The sequence below is a fragment of the Anomaloglossus baeobatrachus genome, chromosome 1 (genome assembly GCF_048569485.1).
Source record: "Anomaloglossus baeobatrachus isolate aAnoBae1 chromosome 1, aAnoBae1.hap1, whole genome shotgun sequence".
NCBI classification, from domain to species: domain Eukaryota; kingdom Metazoa; phylum Chordata; class Amphibia; order Anura; family Aromobatidae; genus Anomaloglossus; species Anomaloglossus baeobatrachus.
In genome coordinates, this window is record NC_134353.1 from 584,038,982 (window position 1) to 584,056,988 (window position 18,007).

General features: G+C 49.5%; 1 protein-coding gene across 2 annotated transcripts in view; it reads left to right on the forward strand.

Annotated features, from left to right (window-relative positions):
- TJP2 (tight junction protein 2) overlaps positions 1 to 18,007 on the forward strand; it is a 300,601-nt gene that overhangs the window by 129,315 nt on the left and 153,279 nt on the right. For both annotated transcript variants that reach the window (XM_075317823.1, XM_075317815.1), the window contains one exon: positions 632 to 756. In XM_075317823.1, coding sequence (XP_075173938.1) covers positions 632 to 756 — 125 coding nt within the window. The remainder of the gene's footprint in view (positions 1 to 631; positions 757 to 18,007) is intronic.

Consider the following 18,007-nt stretch of genomic DNA (forward strand, 5'->3'; position numbering starts at 1 on the left):
GGGGGCATGCCCAGATCACTGCAGGGAGCAGCCACAGTGAAGGAGGTGGGGTCGGATGCTGACTGCCATCTCTTATACACAGGGACTGTTTTATATGAAGTGTGTAACTGTCATTACACACTGCATATCCAAGATGGCAGACACCAGTGTTTGAGTAAAAATAGAATTAAATAAAAACTAAATAAACAATGAATTTAATTTTGTATTAAAAATAATTGATTCTATAATCAGTAATTATTAATACAAAATTTTCAATCACGGCACCTTCCCTTTAAGTACTCTCTTGGGGGTTGAGGGGGCGTTAAGAACCTCAGACAGAGCTACTCTTCTAGTAAATCATAATTGAAGTGCACATATCACTTTCTGAAAATTACAGAAAAATTGTGACCATTCCAGGAAATATACATGTAATGATTACACAACTGTATGGCAAACAGGACTAACCTCTAACTATCTGCACCAGGAATACAGTGGAATTGGCAGTCTGTAGTCTCATAGTGAGTGGAGACTTTATTTTAGCATTTACGTTTCAGCCAATTTGATCTCCCACATTACATTTTTGTCATTTTACCTGTTTATTTAAGTAGTCTTAGAACAAAAAATTCAAGCAATGTAAATTTCTGCTCTACAGGATAGCAAAAAAGGTTTTGGCATAGCAGTTTCTGGAGGGAAGGATAATCCACATTTTGATAATGGGGAACCATCTATTGTCATTTCTGATGTCCTTCTTGGTGGTCCAGCCGACGGCATCCTACAGTAAGTACTCTATTGTGAAAGAGAACCAGCTTAAGTAAAGTCGTGTTTGCTGGAAGTTATTTTTTTTCTTTGTCTTATCTTATAAATTCTATTTCTGCTTTGTTCATACGTTCATACATCTGTAAGAACAGAAGGTCATTTTGTGCTGTGTACTTCCAACCTTCTCGTCTTCTTTATTTTTGCTAGCCATTGATAGAAATCACCAATCTGCGCGCACAGACGTTTGATAAACAGTACACAACTGACCATTGCTGTTATGATTTATGTTGAAATTAAGTAGTGGGCAATTTCACAGATCTAAGTCTAGATTCACACCCAATTTTTCCATACATTTATGTTGTGTATCATTTGTGCCAACTTCTATGGGAATGTACAATAATAACATTAGTGTTAAATCATCAAGGTGAATGTTTACTTCTTTATTTCTTCTACTTTTCAGTTTACCCACTGTATATGACCTAATCTAATGTATAATGTTCTTCAGTCAACTCTATTGTCTTGTTAATTAATTAATTCATGTTATTATTTACCATACGTTGTGCTGCTGTGATATTCTTTATTGATCCCGTGGGAAATTATGGTATCGTATCGTATTGTATATCCCTGATCACATCACATTTTTGTCCTCCATGTACCATGCTTGGCGTAAACATTTCTGACTTGTCCAAAACACAAAGGCCAAGATTCAGTAAGACTGGTGTTTCAGTCAGACTAAGGGGTACTTACTAAGGGGTGCACACTACGACATCGCAAGCCGATGCTGCGATGCCAAGCGCGATAGTCCCTGCCCCCGTCGCAGCTGCGATATCATTGTGCTAGCTGCCGTAGCGAACATTATCACTACGGCAGCTTCACACGCACTCACCTTTCGTGCGATGTCGCTCTGGCCGGCGACCCGCCTCCTTATTAAGGGGGCGGGTTGTGCGGCGTCACTGCGACGGCAGGCGGCCAATAGGAGCGGAGGGGCGGAGATGGGCAGGATGTAAACATCCCGCCCACCTCCTTCCTTCCGCATAGCCGACGGGAGCCGCGGTGACGAAGGTAGATGTTCCCCGCTCCTGCGACTTCACACACAGCGATGTGTGCTGCCGCAGGAGCGAGGAACAACATCGGACCGTTGCGTCAGCGTAATTATGGAATTCACCGACGTTACACCGATGATACGATTATGACGCTTTTGCGCTCGTTAATCGTATCATCTAGTATTTACACCATGGGTCCCCAATTACAGTCCTCAAGTTCCGCCAACAGTGCATGTTTTCAGGATTTCCTTAGTATTGCACATGTGATAATTTAATCACCTGCACAGTTGATGATTCAAACACCCATGCAATGCTAAGGAAATCCTGAAAACATGCACTGTTGGCGGCCCTCGAGGACTGGAGTTGGGGAACCCTGATTTACACACTACGATGTCGAGAGCGACGCAGGAAGTGCGGCACTTTCGACATGACCCCACCGACATCGCACCTGCGATGTCGTAGTGTGCCAAGTACCCCTTAGGGTGGTTTCACACATCCGGCATTTCACCGGATTGCCGGATCCAGCACAGTCCAGTACAGTGCAATACCGTACAATGGCATCGCCGTAAGCTCCGGTCACTTGCTCCGGTCACATGACAGCATGTGACCAGATGTTGCCGCAATGCCATTGTACAGTACTGCACTTTACTGGAGTGTGACAGATCCAGCAATCCAGCGAAATGCCGGATGTGTGAAAGCACCCTGAATGAGAAGAGTTGCACTGAATTCATTAAGGGGTGTACGCAACTTAATGAACTTGATGCATCTTATCAGCCTCTGTGCTCCTGACAACAGGAAGTAACATTTCTGGCTTAAGAAAGTTAAAAAGAATAAGGCCCTGTGCGCACTTACCGGATTTTGCCGCGGATTTTCTGCGGATTTGCTGCATGTTTCGCTGCAGAAAATGTTCATAACATCTCTGCAGTGAATCACCAGCAAAACCTATGGGAAAAAAAAATCCTGTGCGCACTAGGCGGAATTTGACAGCTGCATGTTTTGCTGCGTGATTCCCGCAGCAAAAACAATTGCATGTCACTTCTTTTCCGCACGTCGCTGCGGGATTTCACTCCATTGACTGCCATGTAATTGTGAAATCCCGCAGGGAATAACGCAGGCAGCAAATTCTGTGCGGTTCACTGCGTTTTTTCCTGCGTTATTCGCTGCGGTATTTCGCAGTTTACCTGCGGTAATGTACATCCCTTGCCTGCGGTTTTGCAGGGAAGTGATGTCATTATGGCAGGAAGAGGAAGCGGAAGAGCAGAGAGTAAACACACAGAGATCACTCTCTCACACACACACATCACAGACACATAGAACACACATAGAAAGCAAACGGGAATATAGAAAAAAAAACACCTTGGCTCCGCCGTATTTTTACCTTCCAGCCGAGGTAAGCACACAGCGGCGGCCCGGTATTCTCAGGCTGGGGAGGACGAGGGGCAGGGTTAATGTCCCCTGCCTCCCTCCTACCTCCTGCAGCCGAGAATATCAGCCGCAGCTGCCCCGGGACTGTCGCATGCTTTATGCGGCAGTACCTGAGTGTCCCCAGCTCTTCTAGTTGCCGTGATGCAGTGGCGATCCAGGAAATAAGGAGTTAATGGCGGATTGCCACCACGAAGTCCAGGCTTGATCATGGCAGTGTCTATGAGACAGCTGACATGATCAACCCGTAAGTAAAGTGAAACACACACACCGAAAAATCCTTTATTTTAAATAAAACACAAATAAGCCTCGTTCACCCTTTTATTAACCCCTCCGAAACAAAGTTCTGACGTAATCCACCGCTCCGGCGTAATCCACAGGTCCTGCGCAGCTTACATCCAGCCGCGACTGACACACAGCGCTGAATGAATGCAGCCTCGCAGCGAGACAGCAGAGGTAATTACCGGTCGTTTCCCACGGCCGGTAATGTGAACTCACTACCGACCGTGAGAAATGCAGCGATCTATCCCTCTATCTATCCCTCTATCTATCTATCCCTCTATCTATCCCTCTATCTATCTATCCCTCTATCTATCTATCTATCTATCTATCTATCTATCCCTCTATCTATCTATCTATCCCTCTATCTATCTATACCTCTATCTATCTATCTATCCCTCTATCTATCTATCCCTCTATCTATCCTTCTATCTATCCCTCTATCTATCTATCCCTCTATCTATTCTTCTCTCTCTCTATTTATCTATCTATCTCAGAAGTAAATGATTTATTTTTTTTTCTTCAATGTGCTTTATTGCATTGAATGCAATAAAGCACATGTACCAACCCGCACGCGGCAATACCGCGGTAAAACCGCGGCAAACCGCATGCGGTTTTCGGGTGTGGTTTGCCGCGGCTTTTTACCGCGGGAGCGGTAATCTTTCAGTGCCTGCGGAATTTTCTTGAGAAAATTCCATTTTCCAGTGCGCACATAGCCTTAGACTGGCCCATCTCAACTCAGTACATTTTGTCTGAGCTGTCCATAAGTGGCGTGAAACATTACCTTATTGTGCAACTTGCCAATGTGTGGTGTCAACACTGATGAATCAGAACTTTTTTTTTATTTTTTTTATTTTTAGTAACTGTCTCTCTCTCCCAGTCTCTGTCTGACTGTCTCTGTGTCTATCTCTGTCTGTCTCTATATCAGTCTCTCTGTTTCTCTCTAATTTTGTGTCTGTGTCTGTCTGTCCCTATCTGTGTTTGTCTCTTTTTTTTTTTTTCCCCGTCTGTCTCTTTCCCCGTCTGTCTCTTTCCCCGTCTGTCTCTTTCCCCGTCTGTCTCTTTCCCCGTCTGTCTCTTTCCCCGTCTGTCTCTTTCCCCGTCTGTCTCTTTCCCCGTCTGTCTCTTTCCCCGTCTGTCTCTTTCCCCGTCTGTCTCTTTCCCCGTCTGTCTCTTTCCCCGTCTGTCTCTTTCCCCGTCTGTCTCTTTCCCCGTCTGTCTCTTTCCCCGTCTGTCTCTTTCCCCGTCTGTCTCTTTCCCCGTCTGTCTTTGTCTGTCTCTGTCTCTTTCGTTGTCTGTCTGTCTCGCTCTCTCTTTCCCTGTCTTGTCTGCCTCTCTGTCTCTTTCCCCGTGTGTCTTTCTGCTTGTCTCGCTCTCTCTTTCCCTGTCTTGTCTGCCTCTCTGTCTCTTTCCCCGTGTGTCTTTCTGCCTGTCTCTTTCCCAGTGTGTCTTTCTGCCTGTCTCTTTCCCAGTGTGTCTTTCTGCCTGTCTCTTTCCCAGTGTGTCTTTCTGCCTGTCTCTTTCCCAGTGTGTCTTTCTGCCTGTCTCTTTCCCAGTGTGTCTTTCTGCCTGTCTATCTCTTTCCCAGTGTGTCTGGCTTTTTTTTTTCCCTATCTGTCTCTATTTGTCTGTCTTTCTCTGTGTGCCTTTTTCTCTGTCTGTGCCTGTCTGTCTGTCTCGGTCTCTCCATTGATATATTACCTCACACATAAGCTTCTTATACTATGAATGTCCTTTGTTCCTATAGCAACCAACCAATCATAGCTCCTATTAATAGCCTGTAGCTCGCAGCTCCATTCACTTTAATGGAGGCATGTTTTTTGGAGAGTAACTGTAAAGCACAGGGTTACATTTTCCTGTCAAAACATAGTCTATGACGTTCCCTGAGTCACATGAGTTGTCTGTGCAAAATTTTGTGATTTGTAAATGCGACTGCGCGGATTCCTTTAGCAGACACACACACTCACTCTCCATCTCTCTCACACTCTCACTCTCTCTCACTCTCTCTCTCTCACACACACACCGAAAGTATGGACACACCTTCTCATTCAAAGAGTTTTCTTTATTTTCATGACTCTGAAAATTGTAGATTCACATTGAAGGCATCAAAACTATGAATTAACACATTTGGAATGAAATACTTAACAAAAAAAGTGTGAAAATGAAAATATGTCATATTCTAGGTTCTTCAAAGTAGCAACCTTTTGCTTTGATTACTGCTTTGCACACTCTTGGCATTCTCTTGATGAGCTTCAAGAGGTAGTCACCGGAAATGGTTTTCACTTCATAGGTGTGCCCTGTCAGGTTTAATAAGTGGTATTTCTTGCCTTATAAATGGGGTTGGGACCATCAGTTGTGTTGTGCAGAAGTCTGGTGGATACACAGCTGATAGTCCTACTGAATAGACTGTTAGCTGCTTATTTCTTGCCATAATACAAATTCTAAGTAAAGAAAACAAGTGGCCATCATTACTTTCAAAAATGATGGTTAGTCAGTCCGAAAAATTGGGAAAACTTTGAAAGTGTCCCCAAGTGCAGTGGCAAAACCATCAAACGCTACAAGGAAACTGGCTCACATGAGGACCTCCCCAGGAAAGGAAGACCAAGAGTCACCACTGCTGCAAAGGATAAGTTTATCCGAGTCACCAACCTCAGAAATTGCAGGTTAACAGCAGCTCAGATTAGAGACCAGGTCAATGCCACAGAGGGTTCTAGCAGCAGACACATCTCTAGAACAACTATTAAGAGGAGACTTTGTGCAGCAGGCCTTCATGGTAAAATAGCTGCTAGGAAATCACTGCTATGGACAGGCAACAAGCAGAAGAGACTTGTTTGGGCTAAAGAATACAAGGAATGGACATTAGACTAGTGGAAATCTGTGCTTTGGTCTGATGAGTCCTAATTTGAGATCTTTGGATCCAACCACCATGTCTTTGTGCGACGCAGAAAAGGTGAATGGATGGACTCTACATGTCTGGTTCCCACCGTGAAGCATGGAGGATAAGGTGTGATGGTGTGGGGGTGCTTTGTTGGTGACACTGTTGGGGATTTATTCAAAATTGAAGGCATACTGAACCAGCATGGCTACCACAACATCTTACAGTGGCATGCTATTCCATCCGGTTTGCATTTAGTTGGACCATCATTTATTTTTAAACAGGTGAATGGCCCCAAACACACTTCCAGGCTGTGTAAGGGCTATTTGACTAAGAAGGAGAGTGAGTGATGGGGAGCTACGCCAGATGACCTGGCCTCCACAGTCACCAGACCTGAACCCAATCCCTTCCTCTCTGGACCGCAGAGTGAAGACAAAAGGGGCAACAAGTGCTAAGCATCTCTGGGAACTCCTTCAAGACTGTTGGAAGACCATTTCCGGTGACTACCTCTTGAAGCTGATCAAGAGAATGCCAAGAGTGTGCAAAGTAGTAATGAAAGCAAAAGGTGGCTACTTTGAAGAACCTAGAATATAAGACACATTTAAAGCTGTTTCACACTTTTTTGTTAAGTATTTCATTCCACATGTGTTAATTCATAGTTTTGATGCCTTCAATGTGAATCTACAATTTTCAGAGTCATGAAAATAAAGAAAACACATTGAATAAGATGTGTCCAAACGTTTGGTCTGTTCTGTACATACATACATACATACATACATACATACTCAGCTTTATATATTACTAGAAGGTGGCCCGATTCTACGCATCGGGTATTCTAGAATTTACGTATTGTGTAGTTCATGTATGATTTTTGTTATATATAGATAGATAGATAGATATAGATATATATAGATGTTGTTGTGTGTAGTTACCAAGTGTTTGTGTAGGGCGCTGTACATGTTCTGGGTGTTGTCTGGGTGTGGCGGGGGGTGAGAGCGGTGTTGTTTGTGTGTTGCGTTGTTTGTGGAGCGCTGTGTGTCTGTAGCGTTGTGTGTGTGTTGCGCGGTTTGTGTGTGTGTGTGGTGTGTTTTGGGGGGAGGTATGTTTTGTGCAATGTGTGTGTTGTGCGGTATGTGCGTATATTTGTGTGTGCAGCGTTGTCTGTGTGTGGGTGTCTGTGTAGGGCATTTGTTTGTGGTTCCCAGTGTGTGTGTGTGGTGTGTTGTGCAGTTCGCGTGCGTGTGTGTGTTGGGGGGAGGTGTGCACTTCCCATCGTGCTCCATCCCCCATGCAACGCACTCACCATCGTGCTCCATCCCCTATGCTGCGCACCCCCCATCGTGCTCCATCTCCCATCCTGCGCACTCGTAAACGTGCTCCATCCGCCATGCAGCGCACTCCCCATCGTGCTCCATCCCCTATGCTGCGCACTCCCAAACGTGCTCCATCCGCCATGCTGCGCACTCCCAAACGTGGTCCATCCGCCATGCTACGCACTCCCAAACGTGCTCCATCCGCCATGCAGCGCACTCCCAAACGTGCTCCATCCGCCATGCTGCGCACTCCCAAACGTGCTCCATCCGCCATGCTGCGCACTCCCAAACGTGCTCCATCCGCCATGCTGCGCACTCCCAAACGTGCTCCATCCGCCATGCTGCGCACTCCCAAACGTGCTCCATCCGCCATGCTGCGCACTCCCAAACGTGCTCCATCCGCCATGCTGCGCACTCCCAAACGTGCTCCATCCGCCATGCTGCGCACTCCGAAACGTGCTCCATCCGCCATGCTGCGCCAGCATCAGCCTCTCTACCCGCAGCATCAGCCTCTCTCCTCCCAGCATCAGCCTCTCTCCTCCCAGCATCAGCCTCTCTGTCCCCAGCATCAGCCTCTCTGTCCCCAGCATCAGCCTCTCTGTCCCCAGCATCAGCCTCTCTGTCCCCAGCATCAGCCTCTCTGTCCCCAGCATCAGCCTCTCTCATCCCAGCATCAGCCTCTCTGTCCCCAGCATCAGCCTCTCTGTCCCCAGCATCAGCCTCTCTGTCCCCAGCATCAGCCTCTCTGTCCCCAGCATCAGCCTCTCTGTCCCCAGCATCAGCCTCTCTGTCCCCAGCATCAGCCTCTCTGTCCCCAGCATCAGCCTCTCTGTCCCCAGCATCAGCCTCTCTGTCCCCAGCATCAGCCTCTCTGTCCCCAGCATCAGCCTCTCTGTCCCCAGCATCAGCCTCTCTGTCCCCAGCATCAGCCTCTCTGTCCCCAGCATCAGCCTCTCTGTCCCCAGCATCAGCCTCTCTGTCCCCAGCATCAGCCTCTCTGTCCCCAGCATCAGCCTCTCTGTCCCCAGCATCAGCCTCTCTGTCCCCAGCATCAGCCTCTCTGTCCCCAGCATCAGCCTCTCTGTCCCCAGCATCAGCCTCTCTGTCCCCAGCATCAGCCTCTCTGTCCCCAGCATCAGCCTCTCTGTCCCCAGCATCAGCCTCTCTGTCCCCAGCATCAGCCTCTCTCATCCCAGCATCAGCCTCTCTCATCCCAGCATCAGCCTCTCTCATCCCAGCATCAGCCTCTCTCATCCCAGCATCAGCCTCTCTCATCCCAGCATCAGCCTCTCTCATCCCAGCATCAGCCTCTCTCATCCCAGCATCAGCCTCTCTCATCCCAGCATCAGCCTCTCTCATCCCAGCATCAGCCTCTCTCATCCCAGCATCAGCCTCTCTCATCCCAGCATCAGCCTCTCTCATCCCAGCATCAGCCTCTCTCATCCCAGCATCAGCCTCTCTGTCCCCAGCATCAGCCTCCCCATCCCAGCCTTCCCCAGGATCAGCCTCTCTCCTCCCAGCCTCCTCCAGCACGCCATGCTCCTCTGCCGACACTCACAGATCCGATCGCATACACTCACACGCACCGACACACACCCGATCGCATACACTCACACACACACACACACACATTGACTATATTACACATACGCGCTCATACTCACAACATCCGGAGATACCACATGCTTCTGGCCATGTGATCCTCCGGCAGGTCCTGGAAGGTCACAACAGCACAGTATCGAGGCCGAGAAGCAAGCGATATCGCCGGATGCTGTAAGTGTGTGGATGCGATGTGTGTCTGAGGTGTTTGTGAGAGTGAGTGTGATCTGATGTGTGTGTGTGTGTGTGTGCTGTTATGTGTGTGCGTGTGGATCTTCCGCCGCTGCAGGACCTTGATGTGCTGGTAACTATGCTACCATGGTTACCAGCGCATCACGTCCCCCACGGCAAGGCCAGCAATGCGAGGGTATGTGTCGGCTGGGTTGGCGGCGTACGCTGATGTGGGCTCCTGTTCGGGGGGGGGGGGGGTTGCACAGTACTCACCTGGGAGCCGTGACCGTGTCAGTTCGGGGAATACGCGGGGGGGCAGAGCTAACGTCCATTGCGTGAGGGGGGCAGGGCGTGGCGTGGCCGAGTTGCCAATGCCTGCAGGGTGCCGGGGCGAGAGGCCAATCTGTGGGGGGGCGGAGCCTGGGCGAGCGGCTGGCCAATCCGTGTGGGGGCGCAGCCTGGGCGAGTGGCCAATCGGTGTGGGGGGGGCGGGGCCATGGCGAGCCCAGCGGCCAATCAGCTTTGTGTCACCGTAAGGACACAATGTCACCGGAAGGACACAATTTTGAAGCAAGACAGACAGACAGAATAAGGCAATTATATATATAGATATACAGTGTGTGTGTGTCTGTGTGTGTGTGTGTGTGTGTGTATATAATATATTAATTAGCTGTAGTACCCGAGCGTTGCACGGGATAGTAACTGTCTCTCTGTCTCTCTGTCTGTCTCTTTTTTTCCTGTCTGTCTCTGTGTCTGTGTCCATCTCTCTCTCTGTATCAGTGTCTCTGTCTCTATCTGTGTCTGTCTCTCTATCTGTATCTCTGTGTCTGTCTCTCTCTATCTGTGTCTGTCGGTCGCTTTCCCAGTCTGTCTTTCTGTCGCTTTCCCCGGTCTGTCGCTTTCCCCATGTGTCTTTCGGTCTGTCGCTTTCCCCATGTGTCTTTCGGTCTGTCGCTTTCCCCATGTGTCTTTCGGTCTGTCGCTTTCCCCATATGTCTTTCGGTCTGTCGCTTTTCCCATGTGTCTTTCGGTCTGTCTGTCGCTGTTTGTCTCTCTCTTTCCCTGTGTGTGTCTTTTGTCTTTCTCTCCACCTACATCATATTACCTCACACATAAGCTTCTTATACTATGAATGTCCTTTGTTCCTATAGCAACCACTCACAGCTCCTATGCTCCTATTATTCGCCTGTAGCTCGCAGCCCCATTCACTTTAATAAAGGTTTTTTGGAGAGTAACTGTGAAGCACGGGGTTAAATTTTCTAGTCAAAACATAGTCTGACGTTCCCTGGGTCACATGAGGCGTCTGTACAAAATTTTGTGATTGTAAACGAGACGGTGCAGATTCCTTTAGTGGACACACACTCACACTCTTACACTCACACTCTTACACTCACTCACTCAGTTTTATATATTATAGATATATATATATATATATATATATATATATATATATATATATATATATATATATAATCTCTATATATCTCTCTCTCTCTCTCTCTCTCCTATATATATATATATATATATATATATATATATATATAATATACAGTTAGGTCCAGAAATATTTGGACAGTGACACGAGTTTTGTTATTTGTATTCACTAAACACTAATGTATTAAATGCTATCCGGATGATTAGCATACAGTGCAGATGTTTAGTCTTCTCCATCCAAATGGGAAGGTATTAATGCTTGACTAAAACTGTGCAATGAAAGATTTGGTATTCCCATCTTAAAGATCCTATCCCAATATGTAGTAGGTGTAGTAATAATATTAAATAATATTGGAAAAACCTCCAATTAGAAATGTTTAGTTCTCCTGTTATAGCCATGTCTCTTACCTCATGTGCAGGGCATTGCATCTCAGGTACCCATGGTTGCAACCACTCAAATATTGAGTTAGTTGCTCGTGTTTCATAGCCATAGACATCTAAGCTACTGTAATCCATACGAGGTGGCAAGGCTCATCAGGAGAACTATACTTACACCCATTTCATCTGATCCATCACAACTTCTCTGGATTGGGAGTCTGATATTGGACATGCTTCTTTTGTTGAACCTTTCAGGGATGACTCAGAGGCCCCCATATACAGATGACTTTTTGGCAATATCATTGGGTTTAGCTGATGCTAGTCTAATACAGTTAGGTCCAGAAATATTTGGACAGTGACACAAGTTTTGTTATTTTAGCTGTTTACAAAAACATGTTCAGAAATACAATTATATATATAATATGGGCTGAAAGTGCACACTCCCAGCTGCAATATGAGAGTTTTTACATCCAAATCGGAGAAAGGGTTTAGGAATCATAGCTCTGTAATGCATAGCCTCCTCTTTTTTTCAAGGGACCAAAAGTAATTGGACAAGTGACTCTAAGGGCTGCAATTAACTCTGAAGGCGTCTCCCTCGTTAACCTGTAATCAATGAAGTAGTTAAAAGGTCTGGGGTTGATTACAGGTGTGTGGTTTTCCATTTGGAAGCTGTTGCTGTGACCAGACACCATGCGGTCTAAGGAACTCTCAATTGAGGTGAAGCAGAACATCCTGAGGCTGAAAAAAAAGAAAAAATCCATCAGAGAGATAGCAGACATGCTTGGAGTAGCAAAATCAACAGTCGGGTACATTCTGAGAAAAAAGGAATTGACTGGTGAGCTTGGGAACTCAAAAAGGCCTGAGCGTCCACGGATGACAACAGTGGTGGATGATCGCCGCATACTTTCTTTGGTGAAGAAGAACCCGTTCACAACATCAACTGAAGTCCAGAACACTCTCAGTGAAGTAGGTGTATCTGTCTCTAAGTCAACAGTAAAGAGAAGACTCCATGAAAGTAAATACAAAGGGTTCACATCTAGATGCAAACCATTCATCAATTCCAAAAATAGGCAGGCCAGAGTTAAATTTGCTGAAAAACACCTCATGAAGCCAGCTCAGTTCTGGAAAAGTATTCTATGGACAGATGAGACAAAGATCAACCTGTACCAGAATGATGGGAAGAAAAAAGTTTGGAGAAGAAAGGGAACGGCACATGATCCAAGGCACACCACATCCTCTGTAAAACATGGTGGAGGCAACGTGATGGCATGGGCATGCATGGCTTTCAATGGCACTGGGTCACTTGTGTTTATTGATGACATAACAGCAGACAAGTGTAGCCGGATGAATTCTGAAGTGTACCGGGATATACTTTCAGCCCAGATTCCGCCAAATGCCGCAAAGTTGATCGGACGGCGCTTCATAGTACAGATGGACAATGACCCCAAGCATACAGCCAAAGCTACCCAGGAGTTCATGAGTGCAAAAAAGTGGAACATTCTGCAATGGCCAAGTCAATCACCAGATCTTAACCCAATTGAGCATGCTTTTCACTTGCTCAAATCCAGACTTAAGACGGAAAGACCCACAAACAAGCAAGACCTGAAGGCTGCGGCTGTAAAGGCCTGGCAAAGCATTAAGAAGGAGGAAACCCAGCGTTTGGTGATGTCCATGGGTTCCAGACTTAAGGCAGTGATTGCCTCCAAAGGATTCGCAACAAAATATTGAAAATAAAATTATTTTGTTTGGGTTTGGTTTATTTGTCCAATTACTTTTGACCTCCTAAAATGTGGAGTGTTTGTAAAGAAATATGTACAATTCCTACAATTTCTATCAGATATTTTTGTTCAAACCTTAAAATTAAACGTTACAATCTGCACTTGAATTCTGTTGTAGAGGTTTCATATCAAATCCAGTGTGGTGGCATGCAGAGCCCAACTCGCGAAAATTGTGTCACTGTCCAAATATTTCTGGACCTAACTGTATATGCTATCAGGTATCAGGTATTCTAGAATTTACGTATTGTGTAGTTAATGTATGATTTTTGTTATATATAATTGCCTTATTCTGTCTGTCATGCTCCAAAATTGTGTCCTTACGGTGACACAAAGCTGATTGGCCGCTGGGCTCGCCATGGCCCCGCCCCCACACACGGATTGGCCTCTCGCCCCGGCTCTCTGCAGGCCCCGCCCCCCTCACGCAATGCACGCTCGCTTTGGCCCAACTGACACGGAGCTCCGATTCCCAGGTGAGTACACACACACACATCAGATCACACTCACTCTCACACACACCTCACACATCACATCCACACACTCACAACATCCTGGGATATCGCTTGCTTCTACACCGGCTCCGTCACGATCCCAGCAGCGCCAGACATAACCTTGCGATGCTGGGATCCTGACGGAGGCCGTGAACGCTGGTAACCATTATACACATCGGGTAACTAAGGTCCCTTGGTTACCCGATGTGTATCATAGTTACCAGTGTACACCGGCTCACACTCACTCTCACACACACATCACACACACATCACATCGCATCCACATACTCACAGCATCCGGCGATATCGCTTGCTTCTCGGCCTCGATACTGTGCTGTTGTGACCTTTCAGGACCTGCCGGAGGATCACATGGCCAGAAGCATGTGGTATCTCCGGATGTTGTGAGTGTGTGTGTGAGTGTATGCGATCGGGTGTGTGTGAGTGTATGCGATCGGGTGTGTGTGAGTGTATGCGATCGGGTGTGTGTGAATGTCGGCAGAGGAGCATGGCGTGCTGGAGGAGGCTGAACCTGGGGAAGGCTGGGATGGGGAGGCTGATGCTGGGGACAGAGGTTGATGCTGGGATGGGGAGGCTGATGCTGGGATGAGAGAGGCTGATGCTGGGATGAGAGAGGCTGATGCTGGGATGAGAGAGGCTGATGCTGGGATGAGAGAGGCTGATGCTGGGATGAGAGAGGCTGATGCTGGGATGAGAGTGGCTGATGCTGGGAGGAGAGAGGCTGATGCTGGGAGGAGAGAGGCTGATGCTGGGAGGAGAGAGGCTGATGCTGGGAGGAGAGAGGCTGATGCTGGGAGGAGAGAGGCTGATGCTGGGAGGAGAGAGGCTGATGCTGGGATGACAGAGAAGCTGATGCTGGGGACAGAGAGGCTGATGCTGGGAAGAGAGAGGCTGATGCTAGGAAGAGAGAGGCTGATGCTGGGAAGAGAGAGGCTGATGCTGGGAAGAGAGAGGCTGATGCTGGGAAGAGAGAGGCTGATGCTGGGAAGAGAGAGGCTGATGCTGGGAAGAGAGAGGCTGATGCTGGGAAGAGAGAGGCTGATGCTGGGATGAGAGAGGCTGATGCTGGGATGAGAGAGGCTGATGCTGGGGACAGAGGCTGATGCTGGGGACAGAGAGGCTGATGCTGGGGACAGAGAGGCTGATGCTGGGGACAGAGAGGCTGATGCTGGGGACAGAGAGGCTGATGCTGGGGACAGAGAGGCTGATGCTGGGGACAGAGAGGCTGATGCTGGGGACAGAGAGGCTGATGCTGGGGACAGAGAGGCTGATGCTGCGGGCAGAGAGGCTGATGCTGGCGCAGCATGGCGGATGGAGCACGATGGGGAGTGCGGAGTATGGCGGATGGAGCATGTTTGGGAGTGCGCAGCATGGCGGATGGAGCACGTTTGGGAGTGCGCAGCATGGGAGATGGAGCACGATGGGGGGTGCGCAGCATGGGGGATGGAGCACGATGGGGAGTGCGGAGCATGGCGGATGGAGCACGTTTGGGAGTGCGCAGCATGGCGGATGGAGCACGTTTGGGCGTGCGCAGCATGGCGGATGGAGCACGTTTGGGAGTGCGCAGCATGGCGGATGGAGCACGTTTGGGAGTGCGCAGCATGGAGATGGAGCACGATGGGGAGTGCGCAGCATGGCGGATGGAGCACGTTTGGGAGTGCGCAGCATGGGGGATGGAGCACGATGGGGAGTGCGCTGCATGGCGGATGGAGCACGTTGGGGAGTGCGCAGCATGGGGGATGGAGCACGATGGGGAGTGCGCTGCATGGCGGATGGAGCACGTTGGGGAGTGCGCAGGATGGGAGATGGAGCACGATGGGGGGTGCGCAGCATGGGGGATGGAGCACGATGGGGAGTGCGCTGCATGGGGGATGGAGCACGATGGGGAGTGCGCTGCATGGGGGATGGAGCACGATGGGGAGTGCACACCTCCCCCCAACACACACACGCGCGCGCGCGCACTGCACAACACACCACACACACTGGGAACCACAAACAACTGCCCTACACAGACACCCCACACACAGACAACGCTGCACACACAAATATACGCACATACCGCACAACACACACATTGCACAAAACATACCTCCCCCCAAAACACACCACACACACAAACCGCGCAACACACACACAACGCTACAGACACACAGCGCTCCACAAACAACGCAACACACAAACAACACCGCTCTCACCCCCTATCACACCCAGACAACACCCAGAACATGTACAGCGCCCTACACAAACACTTGGTAACTACACACAACAACATCTATATATATATATATATATATATATATATATATAGATAGATAGATAGATAGATAGATAGATAGATAGATAGATATAGATATAGATATAGATATAGATAGATATATATATATGTTGTTGTCGTTACCAAGAGTTTGTGTTGGGCGCTGTACATGTTCTGGGTGTTGTCTGGGTGTGGCGGGGGGGTGAGAGCGGTGTTGTATGTGTGTTGCGTTGTTTGTGGAGCGCTGTGTGTCTGTAGCGTTGTGTGTGTGTGTGTTGCGCGGTTTGTGTGGGTGTGGTGTGTTTTGGGGTGAGGTATGTTTTGTGCAATGTGTGTGTGTTGCGTGGTATGTGCGTATATGTATGCCGCGGTGTTTGTGTGTTGGGTGTTGTGTGTGTGTGTGTGTGTGTGCAGCATTGTCTGTGTGTGTGGGTGTCTGTGTAGGGCGGTGTTTGTGGTTCCCGGTGTGTTGTGTGTGTGTGTGTGTGTTGGGGGGAGGTGTGCACCTCCCATCGTGCTCCATCCGCCATGCTGCGCACTCCCAAACGTGCTCCATCCCCCATGCTGCTCACTCTCCATCGTGCTCCATCCCCCATGCTGCGCACCCCCCATCGTGCTCCATCCCCCATGCTGCACCAGCATCGGCCTCTCTGCCCCCAGCATCAGCCTCTCTCCTCCCAGCATCAGCCTCTCCCCTCCCAGCATCAGCCTCTCCCCTCCCAGCATCAGCCTCTCCCCTCCCAGCATCAGCCTCTCCCCTCCCAGCATCAGCCTCTCCCCTCCCAGCATCAGCCTCTCCCCTCCCAGCATCAGCCTCTCCCCTCCCAGCATCAGCCTCTCCCCTCCCAGCATCAGCCTCTCCCCTCCCAGCATCAGCCTCTCCCCTCCCAGCATCAGCCTCTCTCCTCCCAGCATCAGCCTCTCTCCTCCCAGCATCAGCCTCTCTCCTCCCAGCATCAGCCTCTCTCCTCCCAGCATCAGCCTCTCTCCTCCCAGCATCAGCCTCTCTCCTCCCAGCATCAGCCTCTCTCCTCCCAGCATCAGCCTCTCTCCTCCCAGCATCAGCCTCTCTCCTCCCAGCATCAGCCTCTCTCCTCCCAGCATCAGCCTCTCTCCTCCCAGCATCAGCCTCTCTCCTCCCAGCATCAGCCTCTCTCCTCCCAGCATCAGCCTCTCTCCTCCCAGCATCAGCCTCTCTCCTCCCAGCATCAGCCTCTCTCCTCCCAGCATCAGCCTCTCTCCTCCCAGCATCAGCCTCTCTCCTCCCAGCATCAGCCTCTCTCCTCCCAGCATCAGCCTCTCTCCTCCCAGCATCAGCCTCTCTCCTCCCAGCATCAGCCTCTCTCCTCCCAGCATCAGCCTCTCTCCTCCCAGCATCAGCCTCTCTCCTCCCAGCATCAGCCTCTCTCCTCCCAGCATCAGCCTCTCTCCCAGCATCAGCCTTTCTCCTCCCAGCATCAGCCTTTCTCCTCCCAGCATCAGCCTCTCTCCTCCCAGCATCAGCCTCTCTCCTCCCAGCATCAGCCTCTCTCCTCCCAGCATCAGCCTCTCTCCTCCCAGCATCAGCCTCTCTCCTCCCAGCATCAGCCTCTCTCCTCCCAGCATCAGCCTCTCTCCTCCCAGCATCAGCCTCTCTCCTCCCAGCATCAGCCTCTCTCCTCCCAGCATCAGCCTCTCTCCTCCCAGCATCAGCCTCTCTCCTCCCAGCATCAGCCTCTCTCCTCCCAGCATCAGCCTTTCTCCTCCCAGCATCAGCCTTTCTCCTCCCAGCATCAGCCTTTCTCCTCCCAGCATCAGCCTTTCTCCTCCCAGCATCAGCCTTTCTCCTCCCAGCATCAGCCTTTCTCCTCCCAGCATCAGCCTTTCTCCTCCCAGCATCAGCCTTTCTCCTCCCAGCATCAGCCTTTCTCCTCCCAGCATCAGCCTTTCTCCTCCCAGCATCAGCCTTTCTCCTCCCAGCATCAGCCTCTGTCCTCCCAGCATCAGCCTCTGTCCTCCCAGCATCAGCCTCTGTCCTCCCAGCATCAGCCTCTGTCCTCCCAGCATCAGCCTCTGTCCTCCCAGCATCAGCCTCTGTCCTCCCAGCATCAGCCTCTGTCCTCCCAGCATCAGCCTCTGTCCTCCCAGCATCAGCCTCTCTGTCCTCCCAGCATCAGCCTCTCTGTCCTCCCAGCATCAGCCTCTCTGTCCTCCCAGCATCAGCCTCTCTGTCCTCCCAGC